The following is a 17318-nucleotide window of genomic DNA, read 5'->3' on the forward strand; positions in this document are numbered from 1 at the left end:
GAGAGAAAGCGGGTACCACAATTGACACGGACGTGCTGGCAACCACACCCACTGGCTTTGTGCATTAGCCTTGACATCGATCTGTTTCGTTCGGATTAAAAGCGTTATGTTGCTGTTCGGGCAGAGCCCCTAAGCTAAGTATCAAAATAAGAAACTGTTTTCTATTACTAAAGGGTATTGAGTGATCGACGAGCCCTTGATTACGATCATGGAGCTTACGTCACACCGCCCGTTTTTGCAATGCCAGGCAGTTCAACAAGCTCTAGTGCAGTTCTTTCTCAATACCTTGTTTCCAGAAGTAGGTAATTTTGTGCTCTCTTTTTCACTGTCTTTCTTCTTATGCTAAAGGTCTGTCACTGCCTTCCTCATATTATGTAACGAACCTTACTTGTGGATACGCATCGACTGCGCAGCTGATGTGGAGTACGATAAACATTTTCTAGAAAAGGAGGAACAGCGCCTTTGTACCGAGCATGGTGGACAGCAATCATAGCTACATGCGACTAATCAAGCATTCCTAACGGCACCGAGTGAACAGGCACGATGATTTAGGCACTGAATTTGCAATTGGGAGGAGTTCAAGTTAGGCGAATGCCGGAATGTTTCCTTTTAAATGTACAAAATCAGTTTCCTGCCTCATCTTTGTTCAATCAGAGTGTTTTCTCCAACAACCTCGTCGTATATCTGCCGTCAGATCCTAATTTTCGCTCTCCTTTCTACGGGACGACTACTGTTGAATGATTATACTAAAGGAGACTAGCTATATTACCATCGTGTCCACATGTACAGTTATATGAAATAAAAACTAATCTTCAGATTTTATTACAAAATACATATTGTCCAATTATGGGAGTGGGGATTCTGTTAAACGAGAGTAGACAATTGGTACCGAAGATGATGTCAGACTGCACTTGTCCAAAGAATTCCAACAATCAACACTCTCAATGCAGTCTGAAGTTTGGGTAGATTTGTAAGATATTTCTAGTAGTTAGGTGACATGAATGTGTTTGTAATTTGCAATAACAAAATATGCAACACTTAAGTATTTGGCGTGCCCTGCGGCTTGAAAGGCATATATATATCTCAACCCAATATACGCACGATTTGTCATTTTCTCTCCCTATCGTCACGAGTTTTATTACGTTCAGTCAGAAAGTAGACAGTGTCATTAATTCTTTTCCATGTTCTTGACTCGTGAATTTAGTGTGTAATCAAGACTGCCCTAATTCTGCTGTTATACGTAGCTGATTCAATGGGCAGTAACAAGTTTTGCAGAAATCCTTGTCAATTAATTTTTTAAATTAAATGTCCTAATCTATGTCCATAATCTGCAATCAACCTGACTGTAAGTAGACCTGAGTGATTGGTACTTAGATGATTTCTCCGTCCCCCTGACACTACATCTCCCTAATTATGATGCAAGAAGATAACTAGTGCAGTAAGGGTATATGTATCTGCTAATTTATCTAACTCTGCCGCGGCGATCCGTGAATGAATGATTTGTATATGGAGAGGGGGGGGGGGGGGGGGTAGGCGTGGATGTCTGCATCCACGTGATGAGGAAATCTGTTCCTATAGTCTGTCGCAGGAGTCTACGTAAGGACGTAACCAATAACCACAAGGACATGTCTTTTCCACCTCTGTCAGATGCCACAGCAGCTTTGTAGCATTTCAGTTTAAGAGTACCGAGCTTGCAATGCCGGTTTCACATCCGTTTGTGAGGCTTAGTCGGAACAGCTATTCACCAATTCAGGGGAACGTCAGTCGATATGTTTTCTCTATAGTAAAAGAAAATGTACAGCTCCTGTTCTGGCTCAGGTGTAATGGAAGTGAACCTTCTGGTCTAATTCGTAGTGTTTACGTGAAACATGCATCCCGCAAACACAGAGTAGGTGCAATTTCTAAAATGTATAAAGTAATTAACAGATAGATACTCGTCTGCCAGCAGCATATTAGTTGAGATAAGTCTGGCTCTGTTGGAACCCGTAAGACATTTGCTGCTGAATAAAGTTGGTGAATGGTCACGATATGGAACTTGTGAATAATTTTCTGAACATTGTATTATGTCTTTGAGAAATCTGTTTATTTCTATTCTAATGACAGATGATTTTTTTCAGGTTCATCATGACGCAATTGGTTCAAGATCTTGTCCACGGTTATAGGGATATTATGGACAACAGGAGTGGTAAGTGAATGTTATATTTAAGTAATGTGTTAGAAAAAATATTGCTGTGGGAAAGCTTCGTTTGTTTGTGAGGTATCAAGGAAATTAACTGATCCACGGGTGCATCTCCTGACCAGTTACCTGTTCATTGAAACAAAAAGCGCGCAACTGAGAAGTAGCCTCTACTTTCCACAAACTGTACGTTACTACGTAATTCACCGGATGAACTAATACTTCAACAGCCCATCGCTCAGCTAATACTTCGTTCAACATCCATCTGCTCACAAGTGCGAAATACCGAACATTAGCAACATATTCACGAAAACAGTATATATGCAGTGACCAGCAGCGATTGTAATATTCACTGACGGGTCGAAATAACCAATCAGCCGTACGTAGGCAATGCCTTCTTTTATCCTGAACTCACAACAAAATCGTTATATTCTCTTCATCACCGCGCGATTGCTACGGATGCAGGTTCGAATCCTGCCTCGGGCATGGATGTGTGTGATGTAGTTAGGTTTAAGTAGTTCTAAGTTCTAGGGGACTGATGACCTCAGATGTTAAGTCCCATAATGCTCAGAGCCATTTGAACCATTTCTCTTCATCGAAACACATTAGGCAGAGACAGTAGTCATGATGCAAACTCTCAAGTTTCCTAGGTTGCGTCAACTGAACTAACGTCCTGATCAAATCTTACTCGTTAAGTTCACTGTCGGCTCTCAGTACTCTAGCAATATGGATGAACAAAAACATTCATCTTATGAACATAAGGTAGGAAGTGGTTGAGATGCAGTTGTGTCTAACTACGGTAAACTGTCTCAGGGTATCAGCGCAACGAGGCGCTAAACAGAACGAGTATGTTGGTCACTGCTGGAAAGGAAGCTAAGCTCAACAGCGATTTGATTATCGCGATTTCCCCACGTCCACATACTTCCCGGAACTTAAATTAATGGCATATAACGTGTAGTAAGATGAATCAAAGAAAATAAGACTACACAGAAGCTGCCAGTACCATAATCTGCAACCTGCTTTCCCACACTATCGTGCTTTACGGATTACACATCTGCCAGATTCACCTGCCGTTCTTCATAAAGAAGCATTCCTATCGACTAAACTTCACGTTATCTCGTCAGGCGTCAGACTCCCCAATTTATTCGTACAACTCAGCATCAATATGTGATTTAAATGACTTAATATTTTGGTATACGCGGCATCATGTTCAGCAAGTCACTTTGTGGATGAGACCAAGCATGGTGAAACATCGATTTCCCATTGGTACTAGCTCTATCCTCCAGACCAGTCATGATTTTCATAAGAGACTGTAATCTGCAAGTATATTTAAGTATATTCCCACTGAGAATGTCTGCACCACGCCAGGGACTGACACGCGATAGTGTTGTATATCTGCGTAATATTTAGTCTTCACCTAATGGGAACATTTGTACGACCAGAAGATTGTGTTGCAGTACCACTTCAGAACAAACTACTGTATCTTTGTCGCTCTTTACCTTTTCCCCTCACTAATCTAAATGAACTTTATTTATCGCCAGTTACCAATCTGTTCAAAAATGGCTCGGAGCACTGTGGGACTCAACTGCTGTGGACATCAGTCCCCTAGAACTTAGAACTACTGAAACCTAGCTAACCTAAGGACATCACACACACCCATGCCCGAGGCAGGATTCGAACCTGCGACCGTAGCAGCAGCGCGGCTCCGGACTGGAGCGCCTAGAACCGCACGGCCACCGCGGCCGGCTACCAATCTGTTGTGGAGTGGTATGTGTCCTCTATGTCCTTACACATTCCTTTGTTGTTAGGTATATCACTTACGTAAAACGTTCTTTGATGTACGATGTGGACGCCAAGCACTCACTTTAAAAATGTGAAACAATTGTTGATAACAAAATGTACAGAATACTTGGCCTCCGTTGTTCCACAAGATGAACAAACATATAAAACAACAAAATTTCACTAAAATTAACGCCATTTAGTAACTTTTCACTTTGCCCTCGTATGCAGGCATACATAGTGCTCTGCGAAATTAGATAGGGCGACCGTAATCGCCTTAAATGTCTACTACACTATAAAGCAGCGTTTCACGCCTAGTAGGTCAGTGACACAGAACATTTTGCGTTCTCTTATGGTGTCTGTAAATCAGATCAAGCGAGAAGAAAGATTGTTCCTTCAGTGAAAGATAGGAAAATTCCTTGGAATATGGCCCTGCCAGTGGGACAGACACCTGGTATCAGCAGTGGAGCACTGTGACTGAGGAACGTCAGCCACAGAAATACGCACGTGTGTTGTCCTTAAAAACGCTGGGCCGCGGATTGACTGTGTCAACCGCTTCGATCAACAGCTTGCGTCAAACGCCGGCCTTGATTCCGCTTCTCCATACCAGCAAGCGGACGAGTCAGACCAGGATTCCCAGGAGACTAGTTCCTCCTGTTTGTGAGCGCAGCATAAACACTGCTATGGAAAGGTAGATGGAAAATTCAAGTTTAGCATCCCTCCGGCGGCGAGCTCATTAGAAACGGAGCGTAAGCACAGATTGCGGAAGGATGGTGAAGAAAATCGGGCTTGGCGTTTTCCTTAAGCGATCTGAGGAAACTTGGGAAAACCTAAACTGGGTGGACTGAAAGGGATTCGAACTGCCGTCCTTCCGAATGCAGATATCCGAGTTTAGTATTCCGCCACCTCGCTCGATTGTAGCTTGATGCGATGCGAAGACGTTGCACTGAGAGCTCTCATTCGTCTGCACAGGGATAATCAGCTTGAGAGAAATAGGCAAGATATGAACACACGGGTACCAAGGAATAGCGGCGTGATTTCTCAGGCTTCTTCGGCGTGATAAAGGTGTTCAGTTGGTTTCAAGTTCCAATTTACGCGCAGTATTTCGGCATCCTATCTTATCGACCTTACCAGGTGGTGTGTGTTGCTCAGATGTGCCCTCCAAATGGACTGTTTACAGTTTACGAGGTACTGTTGGTGTCACGCTGTTGGTTTTACTCCTGACGCTTGCTACACACTTCGCGTTTTTGTTTTTGGGAGCTTGAAGTGATGATGTCTCAACAACGATCTCGGACTCGGACGAGAATCCTAACTCTCACATCCATCACATTCGTATACACTTTGCTGGAGACTCCCTTTAACAGCTAGCTGCTACATACACTATCTGATCAACAGTATCCGGACAACTTCAAATGGTTCAAATGACTTTGAGCACTGTGGGACTTAACATCTGAGGTCATCAGTCCCCTAGAACTTAGAACTACTAAAACCTTACTAACCGAAGGACATCACACACAACCATGCCCGAGGTAGTATTCGAACCTGACCTGCGACCGTAGCGGTCGCGCGGTTCCAGACTGAAGCGCCTAGAACCGCTTGGCCACACCGACCGGCCTCTGGACAACTACTAGTGGCCATTAATATGGAGCCTGTCCACCCTTCGCCTTCATGACAGCTTCACCTCTGTTTGAGGACGTGTCTGAATATCTTTGGAGGGATGGCAGCTCGTTCTTCCGCAAGAGCCGAAACCAGAGAATTTAGTGACGCTGAACGCTGAGGTCTGCAGAGAAGTCGGGATTATAACTCATCCCAAAGATGCCCCCCCCCCCTCCACCCACCGCCCCGTGCGAGTTTCGAGCCCTCCCTCAGGAATGGTGTGTGTGTGTTGTCCTTAGCATAAGTTAGTTTATGTTAGAATAAGTAGTGTGTAAATCTAGGGACCGATGACCTCAGCAGTTTGGTTCCATAGGAACTTACCACCACCAAAGATGTTCCATTCAGTTGAGGTCGGGAGTTCAGCAGGCCCGTCCGTTGCAAGAATGTTATTTTCCATATACCAAAGTCTCACAGATGTTGCTTTATGACGCGGTCCACTGTCATGTCAAAACAATCAGTCATCGTCTCCCGGCACTATACTTGATGGCAGGTAACGTTCTCCAGGAATTCGCCAAACCCAAGCGCTTCCATCGGAATGCCACAGGTCACAGTGTGATGCATCACTCTAAATCACCCGTTTCCAGTCGTCCACTGTCCACTGGCGTCGTTCTTTACGGCACCTCAAACGTCTCTTAGCATTAACTACAGATATGTATAGGTCATGAGGAGGTGCTCGATCATTGCACAATATTCCTTTCAACTCCCTGATTCCTTCCGCTAATCTCTTGCGATTTTTTTACAACCATCTTCCGCAATGCTCGACGGTCCCTGTCCATCGGTACATGAGATCTACCTGGTGTAGCTGTGATTCTACACCTACGTGAGTACTCCGCAGGTCACAATTAAATGCCTAGCAGAGGGTTCATCGAAGCACCTTCAAGCTATTTCTCTGCCTTTCCGCCGGCCGGTGTGGCCGTGCGGTTCTAGGCGCTTCAGTTTGGAACCGCGTGACCGCTACGGTCGCAGGTTCGCATCCTGCCTCGGGCATGGATGTGTGTGATGTCCTTAGGTTAGTTAGGTTTAAGTAGTTCTAAGTTCTAGGGGACTGATGACCACAGATGTTAAGTCCCATAGTGCTCAGAGCTATTTGAACCATCTGCCTTTCCACTCTTGAAAAGAGCTCGTGGAAATAGGAATCTTAAGTCTTTCGGTGCGTGCCTTAATTTCTCGGGAGCCAGCAAAATGTTTTCGCATTCGGAGGAAAACGTTGGAGACTCAGCTCTCGTGAAAAGGTCTCGTCGCAACGAAAAAAGCCTTTGTTTTAATGATTGCCACCCGTGACACTCTCTCCCCAATTCCGAGATAATACAAAACGAGCGGACGTTCTTTAAACTTCTTCGATGTCCACCGTCAGTGGGTATCCCATACCTCGCAGCAATAATTCAGAAGAGGATGAGCAAAATCAGAGTAAACAGTCTCTTTAGTAGGCCTGTTGCTTATCGCACCTCATTTTCGCTCAATATTCGAATCAGCCTTTATTTCTGTCAGGTGTGTTCGATGCCCACTACATATTTTAAGTACTGCACCTCCGCAACGCTGGAGAATGGATTCTTTCCTAAATTACAACATTTTCTTTCGCATCCCTTTAAAGTTTTGCATTAATTAGGCTACACGGATCGCGAGCATAGGAAGAAAATTGGAAGCTTCTTGCATGCATCTAATTTCTTGTATGATCATTGACACTGACAATACTGCATGGTTAGCTGCTGGATGCGTTTGGATCATGTTCTCTGCAAAGACAGACAGTGAAAAAGTACGGCACTTAAAGCGCAGAAGTTACTAACAAGGCCGACTAGGCCGTCAACTCACTATTCCACTTCTGACAACTGTGCTAAGTACGTCAACCGCCCAGGTAGTTATCAGTTTATTGGTAGTAAAAACAGTTTTTCTGTTTAGTGTTTCCTCGAATGCCTTTCTGGCAAGAGCCCACTTAGTATGGTAGTGACGTGCGTTAGTTTACCCGTTACGCCCTTCTCGTTGACTGTACGCGGGCGAGGGAAAACAAACTTTGCGAATTATCGGCTGCACACTTTTTTTTTTGTACCCGCCTCCTGTTAGCAGATGTTACCACTTAACACCTTCTCCGTCATTGTCGTCTCTGTCGTTTTATATGTTGTATGGAGGAATATGATGATAGCGTTTCTAGAACTAGATACGTATGAATTTCGCTATACCGTATGACGACACTGGACTCTAACAAATATACAGATCACACATTTCGTTCGTCATTTACTTTAATTGCATAAAAACTTAAAAGGCATCTTTTATGTCGCACCCAAAAATGTCATTCGACGCTTTAGGGTATCACTGGAAGTTATTAATTATTTTGTTACTTATTTTTGCGTTAATTATTTTGGGTGGTATGTGCCATTCGTTTATTAGTGTATTAGGCACTATGCAGCAGTTGCACTTAAATTATTTGTGTCTTTAGCAAAGGGAAGGATAAAATAGACAACATTAGGCGTTTGTACGTAGTCGTCCACAGCCCGCCCATACAGGTCATTTTCTGGCGAAAAGAGGGATTGGTACATCTGTGTATAATGATGGAGTCCGTTAAGTGGAGATGTACCGTGCGATTGTGATCAGCACATCGTTCGTAACGTTGTCCGATTGCGATGAACTTATTTTGGCTGGTACTATAATATGTTTCATAATATCATGACCTTTTTCTGCACAGTTAGCTACGAGGGCTATTCGGGAAATAGCCGGATCATTTGCGAAGTGCAAACCACTGTGAAAATCAAAGATGTTTTATTTGCAACCGTTAGCTACATCTTCCACCTGCTTGTCTACGTAGTCGCCGCTACGACTTTCGTCGTATAGTTGTGCCAACTTTCCAGTACCCTCATCATAGGAGGCAGCTGCCTGTGCTTTACACCAATTCTCTACACTGCCCTACAGCTCATCGTCTGTCTCAAAATGTTATCTTCATTGCTAGCAGTTCATGTGAGACGAAATTCAGGGGGAGCCAATTGTGGACTGTATTGTGGGTTATCATACATTTACCATCGAAAACGCTGCAAGAGCACCTTCATTGCCCATGTAGAGTGCAGCCCAGAATTGTCATGAAGAAGGAAACGCATCACAGTTATGTTATGTGGGCTGCATCACACTAGGCGAAATCTCTCACCAGGCCCTCATACTTAGCTGGAAGCACTACAGGGGGTGGTCAAAATAATATGAACACCTGACATATACACAATATTTACTAATTAATAAGGAGTTGGGCTACCATTGGCTTTGGGAAAAGCTTCACCTCTTCATGGAATAGGTTCTCTCATTCTTGTAGCACAAATATACACCAATTTCTCAAATGATTTAGAGGCATTAAATCTGGTCCTCAGCCTGTGCTCTAAAACTCCCTGGAAGTTTTCAGTGATTTTGAGACATGGCGATTGTGCTGGCCAGGAAATATGTTCGATGTTATTCTGATGCTCCACAAATGATACCTCAACCCTTTCGGCTGTGTGTATGAGTGCATTATCATCTTGGCATATGGCAAGATTCGGCAGCAATATGCTAGTCATACTAAGCACTTCATTGGCGAGGATGTTGTAATATTCATTGGCACTAATCAGGACAGTGAGGGTAATGTTAGGACCAGCTGGATAACACGATGAAGCCGGCCAAATAGTAATGGAATCTCCCCTATGCTTGACTGTAGGAAACATGCAGGCCATTTCGCAGGCTTCTTTTGGTGTTCTTCATAAGTAAACCCAGCCGTTTGTGGGAAACAATGTAAATGATGATTCAGCGGACCATACCACATTCTTCCAATCATCAAGCGTCCAAGTTTTATGATCTCTTTTTATTATCTACGATAATGATCGAAGCAGACGAAATGAGTTAAAATTTGTGCTGCGACCGGGCCTCGTGCGGCGTGGAGCAATATTGACCATGGTACTGCGGTGGTATAATGGTTAGCATTTCTGCGTCGCAAGCAAGAAGACCTGCGGTCGAGGCCCGGCTGCAGCACAAATTTTAATTCATTTCGTCTGCTTCGATGTTTTACCGTGTTTCGTGTATCCTGTCGTTATCGTGAATACTGTCGCTTGTGAAACGTTAAACAGTTCATCCGTTTTGGTCTCAGATGCTCCCGCTAACCATGCACCAACGGGTTGCCGTTTTGGAAGTCTGAGAGATCACACATTTCATTGATTCATTGTGTTCACTGTCACAGAACAAAGTAAATAATACAGTGGAAAGTAACCTCCAAGACTTGTCACGTCAACTGTGCACTGCAGCCGTATCGCAATATTTACTTGCATGGTGTTCACACTATTTTGTGCACACCCTGTATATATCTGAGAAATGTTTACGTGCTCACTGTGCGCTCAGAACTGAAAGGAGCGACGTGACGCGATCTAGCATTCTGTCCAACACATCTGAGCAATGCGTCATCGTTTTGTCACTGTCTTTTGGTTCCCGGTCGGACTTTAATTTCTGAATAGCCCACGTAGATACACAAAACTTTTGGTCTCTTATATTGTTTATTTTAGCTTAACCCCTTTAAAGTTTACCTGGGATGGTTCCTTTGAATGGGCACGGGCGATATCCTTTCCGATCTTTGAAACAACCCGAGCTTGTACTCCGATTCCTACGACCTCGTTGTCGACTCGACGTTAAATACTAATCTTCCTTCCTTTATAATTCAGTCTTATTCTGATAGAGTGGCGGCTCCCAGTTTCACTCATTATCACATCGACGGATTCCCACAGGGTGAGCAGCGCGTGGCGCGTTTTATTAAGCGTATTTTCTCTCTTTGACAAAGCTACTCGGCGACTTGTCTGGATTCGTGGGTCGAAGGCGTTGAGATAGCGCTGAGTAACACACGTAAATTGGCCATCTAATTCTGTGCAATTAATTTATTTACGAATGTTCCTTCTGCCATTTATAAATAACAAAAATCCTACATATTGCTTCACCTCACTTCTTATCTACCCGCCTCAGTAGCCGAAGTCAAAGAGTTCGGCTTGTGAGATATCCGGTCCGAATCATGGTGGTGAAACACATTTTCACATCCAAAATTTTTATGGTAGCCAGAGAAAACGAGATGGCGTATACACTACTTGATCAAAGGTATTCGGACACCCCTATGAAACGCGGAATTGACCACTAGACGACGCGAGAAGCGGACCTTCCAGTGTAAAATAAAAATCGTTATTGCATCAGAAGTATGGCATATACTGCAGACTTCATAAATTGTTACTCGGATGAGCGAAATCCATATGAATCAAAACTACACTGGTGACCAAAATTTAAGCGTAGTGAACAAATGAAAATCTGCAAGGTTTGTTGTTTCGTAACTATGTCTGTGGGTAAGAGTGGGGGGAGAAAAGATTTTACAGCATTACGGGAGAAACAATCGAGGAAAACTGCAGAAAATGTGAATTAAGAGATATGAGAGGGATCAAACTATCATACACAGTAACAGAGACTTATTGTGTTTGAACATTTCAGTAATAAGGCACAGAACGCAAAAATCGTTTATCAGCCGAACGTCATACTCTGTGCATATTGCTTTTAACATTTCTGTCATTCTGCCGTATCTTCTATTCGCATTTTCACACATTTCAAATGCTCCATATCTTTCTCTGATAGTGCGTAGAGAAAAGACCTCATTTCAGCAGTTTTATACATCCAGGACTTCTTCGACATAAACTGGTGTCGTATGCTGCTGCCGTTGTAGGTATACGACTGCAGCTCCAGGTCCAACTTGATTATAGGAGTTATACGGCCGCTCTGATAAGACTTATCAGCTGTCAAGCGCTTCCTGTAATCGTGCGGAAGGTGGAATTGTGTTCCAACGTTACCCCCCCCCCCTCTCTTTCTCTCTCTCTCTCTCTCTCTCTCTCTCTCTCTGTGTGTGTGTGTGTGTGTGTGTGTGTATGTGTGTGTGTGTGTGTATGTGTGTGTGTATAGCATCTCAGGTATCACCCTCTCTTAAACAGAAGTAACTGTTTCGCAAAGATATGTATTTATTGTGTAATATTTTATGATGTGTTCCTACCTATATAAAATCCTACTGAGCATAAAATGTGGCATCTCTGTTATGGGACTAGCAAGTTCACACTGAAACAGCCGCGGTTTTGCCGTACTGGTTCGAAGTTTCGTCATGGGTGTCGTGTCATACTGAAAAACAATCTACGTGGCACACTCTTTTCGATGACAAGTGGCCAATTAGATCTCAACGAAACCAAATTATAACTAATAAATAATCCCACACGACCATGAGTAACATATTAGACATGCTGCCATAAGTAGACATTACTAGAGTCAGCATAATGGGCCCGAGTTTTTAGCTCAGTGACAAGCATTGACAGCGCTAATATCGATCACGATCACAAATCACTTCAGTTGAATATATACATATTATGGTGATGAGCTCCCAGGGTTCTAGATGACTGTGTCGGATCGTGACTCGAACCTGGGCTTTGTTTATTTCGGCAACTTTTTTACCAAATGAGTTACCCAAAAGTACATCTAGAATTCGGCACAAGGCAAAGATCAGTGTTCAAGTAATGGTCAAGAACACAGTTTTAATGTGTGAATAAGTATCATTACAGTACGTACTGCGCTGCAGAGTGAAAGGTCGGTTGTGCACGCGAACCGTACTCTGTGGCTATTCCATTCTTCTACCATCTTCTTTCTGTCAGAAGTAGTAGTTAATCTAGATACGCAGGGAAGTATATTCACAGTTTGAAAAGTGAGAGATTGAGATAGTGGCAGAGTGAAGCTTCGAGTTGAACCGTTAGGTGTGCTTGGATGACCCACATGAACAGCGTGTTTGACCACACGCAAAGCAAAGAGCCTGTTTCGAGACCTGTTTCGGCATACCGTTTTAAGCTGCCACGAAGTTTCTTTGCAGACTTAACTCTTTCGCGCAGTGGATTACTGCTTTAGAAAACTTGACAATGATTGTGACTGGAACTAAAAGATGTATATATTTAATTCATCCTCCCTGCTAGGAGCCACATTCAAGCTTAATCCCTTTATTGTAAACTCGCGAGGCCTGTATTGAGAGACGCCCTTCCTCTGTGGGTATCTTTCTCTTCCACTCATTGCGGAAGAGCGTAGTTACACATTTAAAATTGCGTCCTTGACGTCTGTAAAACCCGTACGACACTCTAACCGGACTGGTCAGCCAGGTGCCGCTCTCCTGTTGTTTGACGTAGGCTACGAAACAAAAAGCTGTTACTGACGCAGTTTCCAGTTAGGAAACAAGTTTTGCAGGCTCATACTGTCTGTTCTGGAATCGCAGGGAATGTAAGCATCCAATGGAATGCTACCGTGGCATATCCCGCCTCCTGTTACCGGCAGCAATCTTGGCCACACCGCAAATCCACTGCTGCGCACTTGCTTGGGCTGAAAGATTTTTCTGTCACACCTGTTATTCGAGTATGTAAAGATCGCCGGAGTTGCTGCTCCTGGTTTCTTGAACTCCGCGTTTAACTACATGAGACCTTCAATTAACGTGTGGAAATCCAGCCGGTAAGGTCGTCGACAACCGCCTATATTTTGACAGGTGCACATCCAGTCATTTTCCAGGCAAAAAATTTATGCCTTGAAAATGACAGACTGGTCGCCTACCGAAATATCGATGGTTGTCGATGACGTCACCCGGGTGCATTAGCGTAAGTTATTTGAACACTGTATACGCCGGAAGAAACTCAGGTCTCACAGACCAGTCCTTACTTACCCTGAAGTGATGGTTAATACAATATTTCAATCTTATAATTAAGGCAACTGTATACTGCGTGACACTCCGTTGTAGAACTGTCACATGTCTCACCATATTCGAACATAAGTTGCGTTTAGTGCCTGGACAAAGTTACCTCCAAATGAATATTTCGCTTTTCCTGAATCCAACCCTGAAAATGCTTAGTTACTTCATCATCTCTAATTATTTGTCACCCGACACTACTTTAAGCATAACAATCTAAGCAAGTGAAGCAAAGGTATTTCAGTAGATTCTTTAGCATAATCTTTCCGTACTTGTTCCCTGGTGGCTCTGTGGATAAGTGCCTGCTAAAAAACACAAAAGACTGAGTCATCGCTTTCTCATAGTCCACGTTTCATATTTTTATCTGACACTGAACAGGACTGTCGCCTTTAGCAATGCTCTGGAGAAATGTAGTTGCATTGGGACTTCGATTACATGTTAAGTTGGAGGCGCCACTTCATGCGACTAATCTGTTTCTTAGGTCCGAGAAAGGCAGTGGCATAACATATCTAAATATCACTGGGCTACTCAAAACAATCTAGTGGTCGCTGGTTACTTCATTTTTTTACCCATAAAAAATAGCTTATAGTAATACTCCACTAAAGAAAGGCGTTGTAGAACAGTTAACATTACATACATTTTAATATGTTGTCGGGTAACTTATCGCATCAACTACTCTCAGCGTCTTGCGTGGAGACTGTTTTGTTACTAGAGAGATGCGGTCATTGCAAGCATTAACATAACGAAATATACTTTACCTTGGCCTCACTGAATTCTTCGCTAAGATGAAAGCATTGGACTTTCGTCATGCGTTGTTGTCGTTGATATCGGTGTAATGTTTCTCGTTTCTAGGTGACTCATTATCCTGCTTTGTCACTATTATCTATGAAAATATTCTAAAGACTGCATTTCGGATCGACTTTAAGGTTAAATGCGCTGTTAAGAAAATTTGTTTATTTTTATTCCACCAAATGTTTGACTATTTGCTACGATATGTCTGGTCTGTTTCATTCACAAAAATAAGTAACGCAGAGAAAAAGGTTCTGAGCACTGAGACATACATTTGTTAGAAACTGTCTGATCCTGAACTTGCAACATCGAATAAACATAATTTGTCGGTGGTGGCCTCTAACCTCTGAAGCTATAGGCCGAAGAGTTTCATCCAGTTGTCCATCGTGGCACCAGTATCCTTGGAGTGCTCACAACCGAGCATAGCAAGCATTGAGATTCCACTGTGAATATAAATATCTCTCACTATGATTTATGTTTCTTTTTCGGAGATTAAAAAAATTTACGTGGTCTCGAACAGTGGATGTCTTGATGGTTAAGGACTTCAGAATGTGTCATACTCTTTTTTGGTGTAAAATATTTCAAAACTGTAAATATTTATTGTGAATTCTGTGGTGTACGTGCCTGTCATGTTTTTATTGATACACGGGAAAAAGATTTGTCTAACTTCGTCTGTTAGGCTATAAAGGCTATATCATTTAAAGACTTCGCTGGTTAGCAAGTATCTCATCGAACCACTTTTTCAAAAACTGAAATATCTTATCGCGAGACAGCTGAGAACCAAGCCCAGCAGCAGCTTGACACTGATTTATCCCTTAATTAATTGAATTACGAAAGGCAAAGAAGAACACTGTGGCATAGTGGGAAAACATTTTGGTACGTACTTCCTGCTGTGTGGAATACGGTCAAAAAACCTGATGTGACAGTGGAAGTAATGACCAGTCCTTTTTGAGATAAGTTCATTTTTATTAGTTCACCTTTCCTTTAGTTATCTTATTATGTAATCCTGCATATCTGTACAAAATTTTAATTTATTTTCATACGACCAGGAACTAAAAAACTGTAATTCAGTATTTGGTAATTAACATTTCCATTTGTTAATATCCAGGAATTTAAATCAAAGTAAAAAAGAAGTAGCTTCTACTGTGATTCGTGTTGGCGACGTCACTCTTACAAAACTTCTTCTCTACACACTCAGCTACATTTCTTTGCTTTGTTTTTTAACTGCCAACGAATAAGTCTATGAGCAGAAATTATTTTGTTCTTAACGGGGCTTAAATCTTAAACTCTCATATTGCCGATTTATCGAGTTTTTATAAGATTGCTTCGTCTGATTTAGGAAATTAATGACCTTAAAATACTTTAGGTATGAAGGAAATCCAGGAGTGGCATCCGTAAGGTAAGACAGATGAATACCGTGTTAGCGTCAAACTCAAGTGGGATCAAAAATTTTCCTAATTACAACGAAAACGTTGTTGACCTGAGCGAACGAACAGATTAGAATTGCCTTTAGATTGGTGCCCTGTCATTCAGTCACTTCAAAGGATTTCCAGCTACGTCTCAAAATCTGAAGCGTTAAAATGATTCAGCACACTGTTTTGATAAATTCATTTAAGTTCGTTTGGAAATATTATTTGGAACAGCTCTCACAAATTATGTATACACAAATTTATATATTTCCATTGATAAGTATTATTTGGAAATGTTCCTTTTAAGTGACTGGCAATTTGTTTTCAAAAACAAGCACTAGAATATCAAAATACGAGCTGCAGCGAATCGTTCCTTCTTTTTGATTTCAATGTATAATTACAGCACAGTTGTAAATCATCACTTTTGGACGCTGAAAGACTTACGGAAGGAACTGGAAGTCGAGTTTTCGCGAACGATTTGAAAGTGAACAAGAGCAGTGAAGTCAGCTAATGAAAGGAGGTATAGCTGAACGAAGAACGGTCGAGCTGGAACGAGGAACGAGTGACCCCAAGAAAAAGATCGAGACCGAGACGTCAACGACCGTTTCTTAGAAAGTCGTTCGTCGGTCCTGCGATTCTGGACAGTGAACCGTTCCTTTGTACCTGTTTCTTCGCGATCGACCCATCTCTAGTGATGATACAACTCGACTGTGAAGCAAAACGTCTCATTTATGCTGATAGAAACCAGGGCAAGTTCTTATACGCGATAGTAGCTGTGCCTGCTTGTGACGGGTCAGGGACAATTGTCCGGGATTACAACACGGCGATCTCCATGTAGAAACTCTTCCATGTTGAGAAATAATACATTAAATTCTATTTCAATTTTTTTCTAAAAACAGCGACTTTAGTTTTTGAAATCTTCGTGAAATTACACGTCAGAATCTAAAAACTTTTCTCCCCCGCTAAGGAGACCATAGCTTTATCCGATTAACGGTACAGTAAAGTGTAAAGCGAACTAGAACGTTGGAATGTTAGATGCAGTAATAGTTCTGTTCCACCAAGTTCTTTTGCGTCTAGTGATTGTATATCATTAATCTGTTAAACAAATGCTAAAAGTAATAATATCGTTTAGCTGTGGTTACGTGTTCATTCAGTCAGTTAAATATTATCCCCATTATTGTTGATTCCATATCAGAGTGGAAGCACATGAATGAGCAGTAACAACACATTAAAGCCCCCACGCCGTTGTCCGAGGCGCGAATTTGAACACATGACCATCGTTTTATGAGGTACAACGGAGGCCGGCCTACAGAGAAGTGGCAGAGTTGCTACATGATTCCGTTTTTGGATGTTGGAAACACTGTTTTATAACCGATTTTTTGCGGTTTACATTATCATTTATCTGCTTACCGCTTTATTGAAACTACTTGGGTATTCAGGGTATTTACGCAATTTGAGTTCTTTTTTCAGTAGACGCGGAAATATTGTGATACTGGAACGCTGTTGGCGTCTTTTATACTAAAGTGTATGTCATAACAGCTCGAACTAAGGATGTGTAATATTTCTGATTTGCTTTTCTATATCTCAGTTATTTCACTTTCACTTAGCTGAATGGTGCAGAAGTAACGTTCCAATCCTCGTTTAGCCATTCTGGTGTACTTCAACGGCAATTTCTGTAAGTGAGCTGCAACGTGATTACCCGGATGTCTCTCCTAACAAGGCTATGTTCAAATTCCTGTCCCACATTTCTCCAACTGAGCTATAGCTTCGCCTCTAATGACCTCGA

General features: G+C 42.4%; 1 protein-coding gene across 4 annotated transcripts in view; it reads left to right on the forward strand.

Annotated features, from left to right (window-relative positions):
• Positions 1–17318, forward strand: part of LOC124555142 (elongation of very long chain fatty acids protein AAEL008004-like) — a 913230-nt gene that overhangs the window by 600858 nt on the left and 295054 nt on the right. For all 4 annotated transcript variants that reach the window (XM_047128953.1, XM_047128952.1, XM_047128955.1 and 1 more), the window contains one exon: positions 2118–2185. In XM_047128953.1, coding sequence (XP_046984909.1) covers positions 2125–2185 — 61 coding nt within the window. In that variant the 5' untranslated portion in view covers positions 2118–2124. The remainder of the gene's footprint in view (positions 1–2117; positions 2186–17318) is intronic.

The sequence above is a fragment of the Schistocerca americana genome, chromosome X (genome assembly GCF_021461395.2).
Source record: "Schistocerca americana isolate TAMUIC-IGC-003095 chromosome X, iqSchAmer2.1, whole genome shotgun sequence".
In the NCBI taxonomy this organism is placed as follows: domain Eukaryota; kingdom Metazoa; phylum Arthropoda; class Insecta; order Orthoptera; family Acrididae; genus Schistocerca; species Schistocerca americana.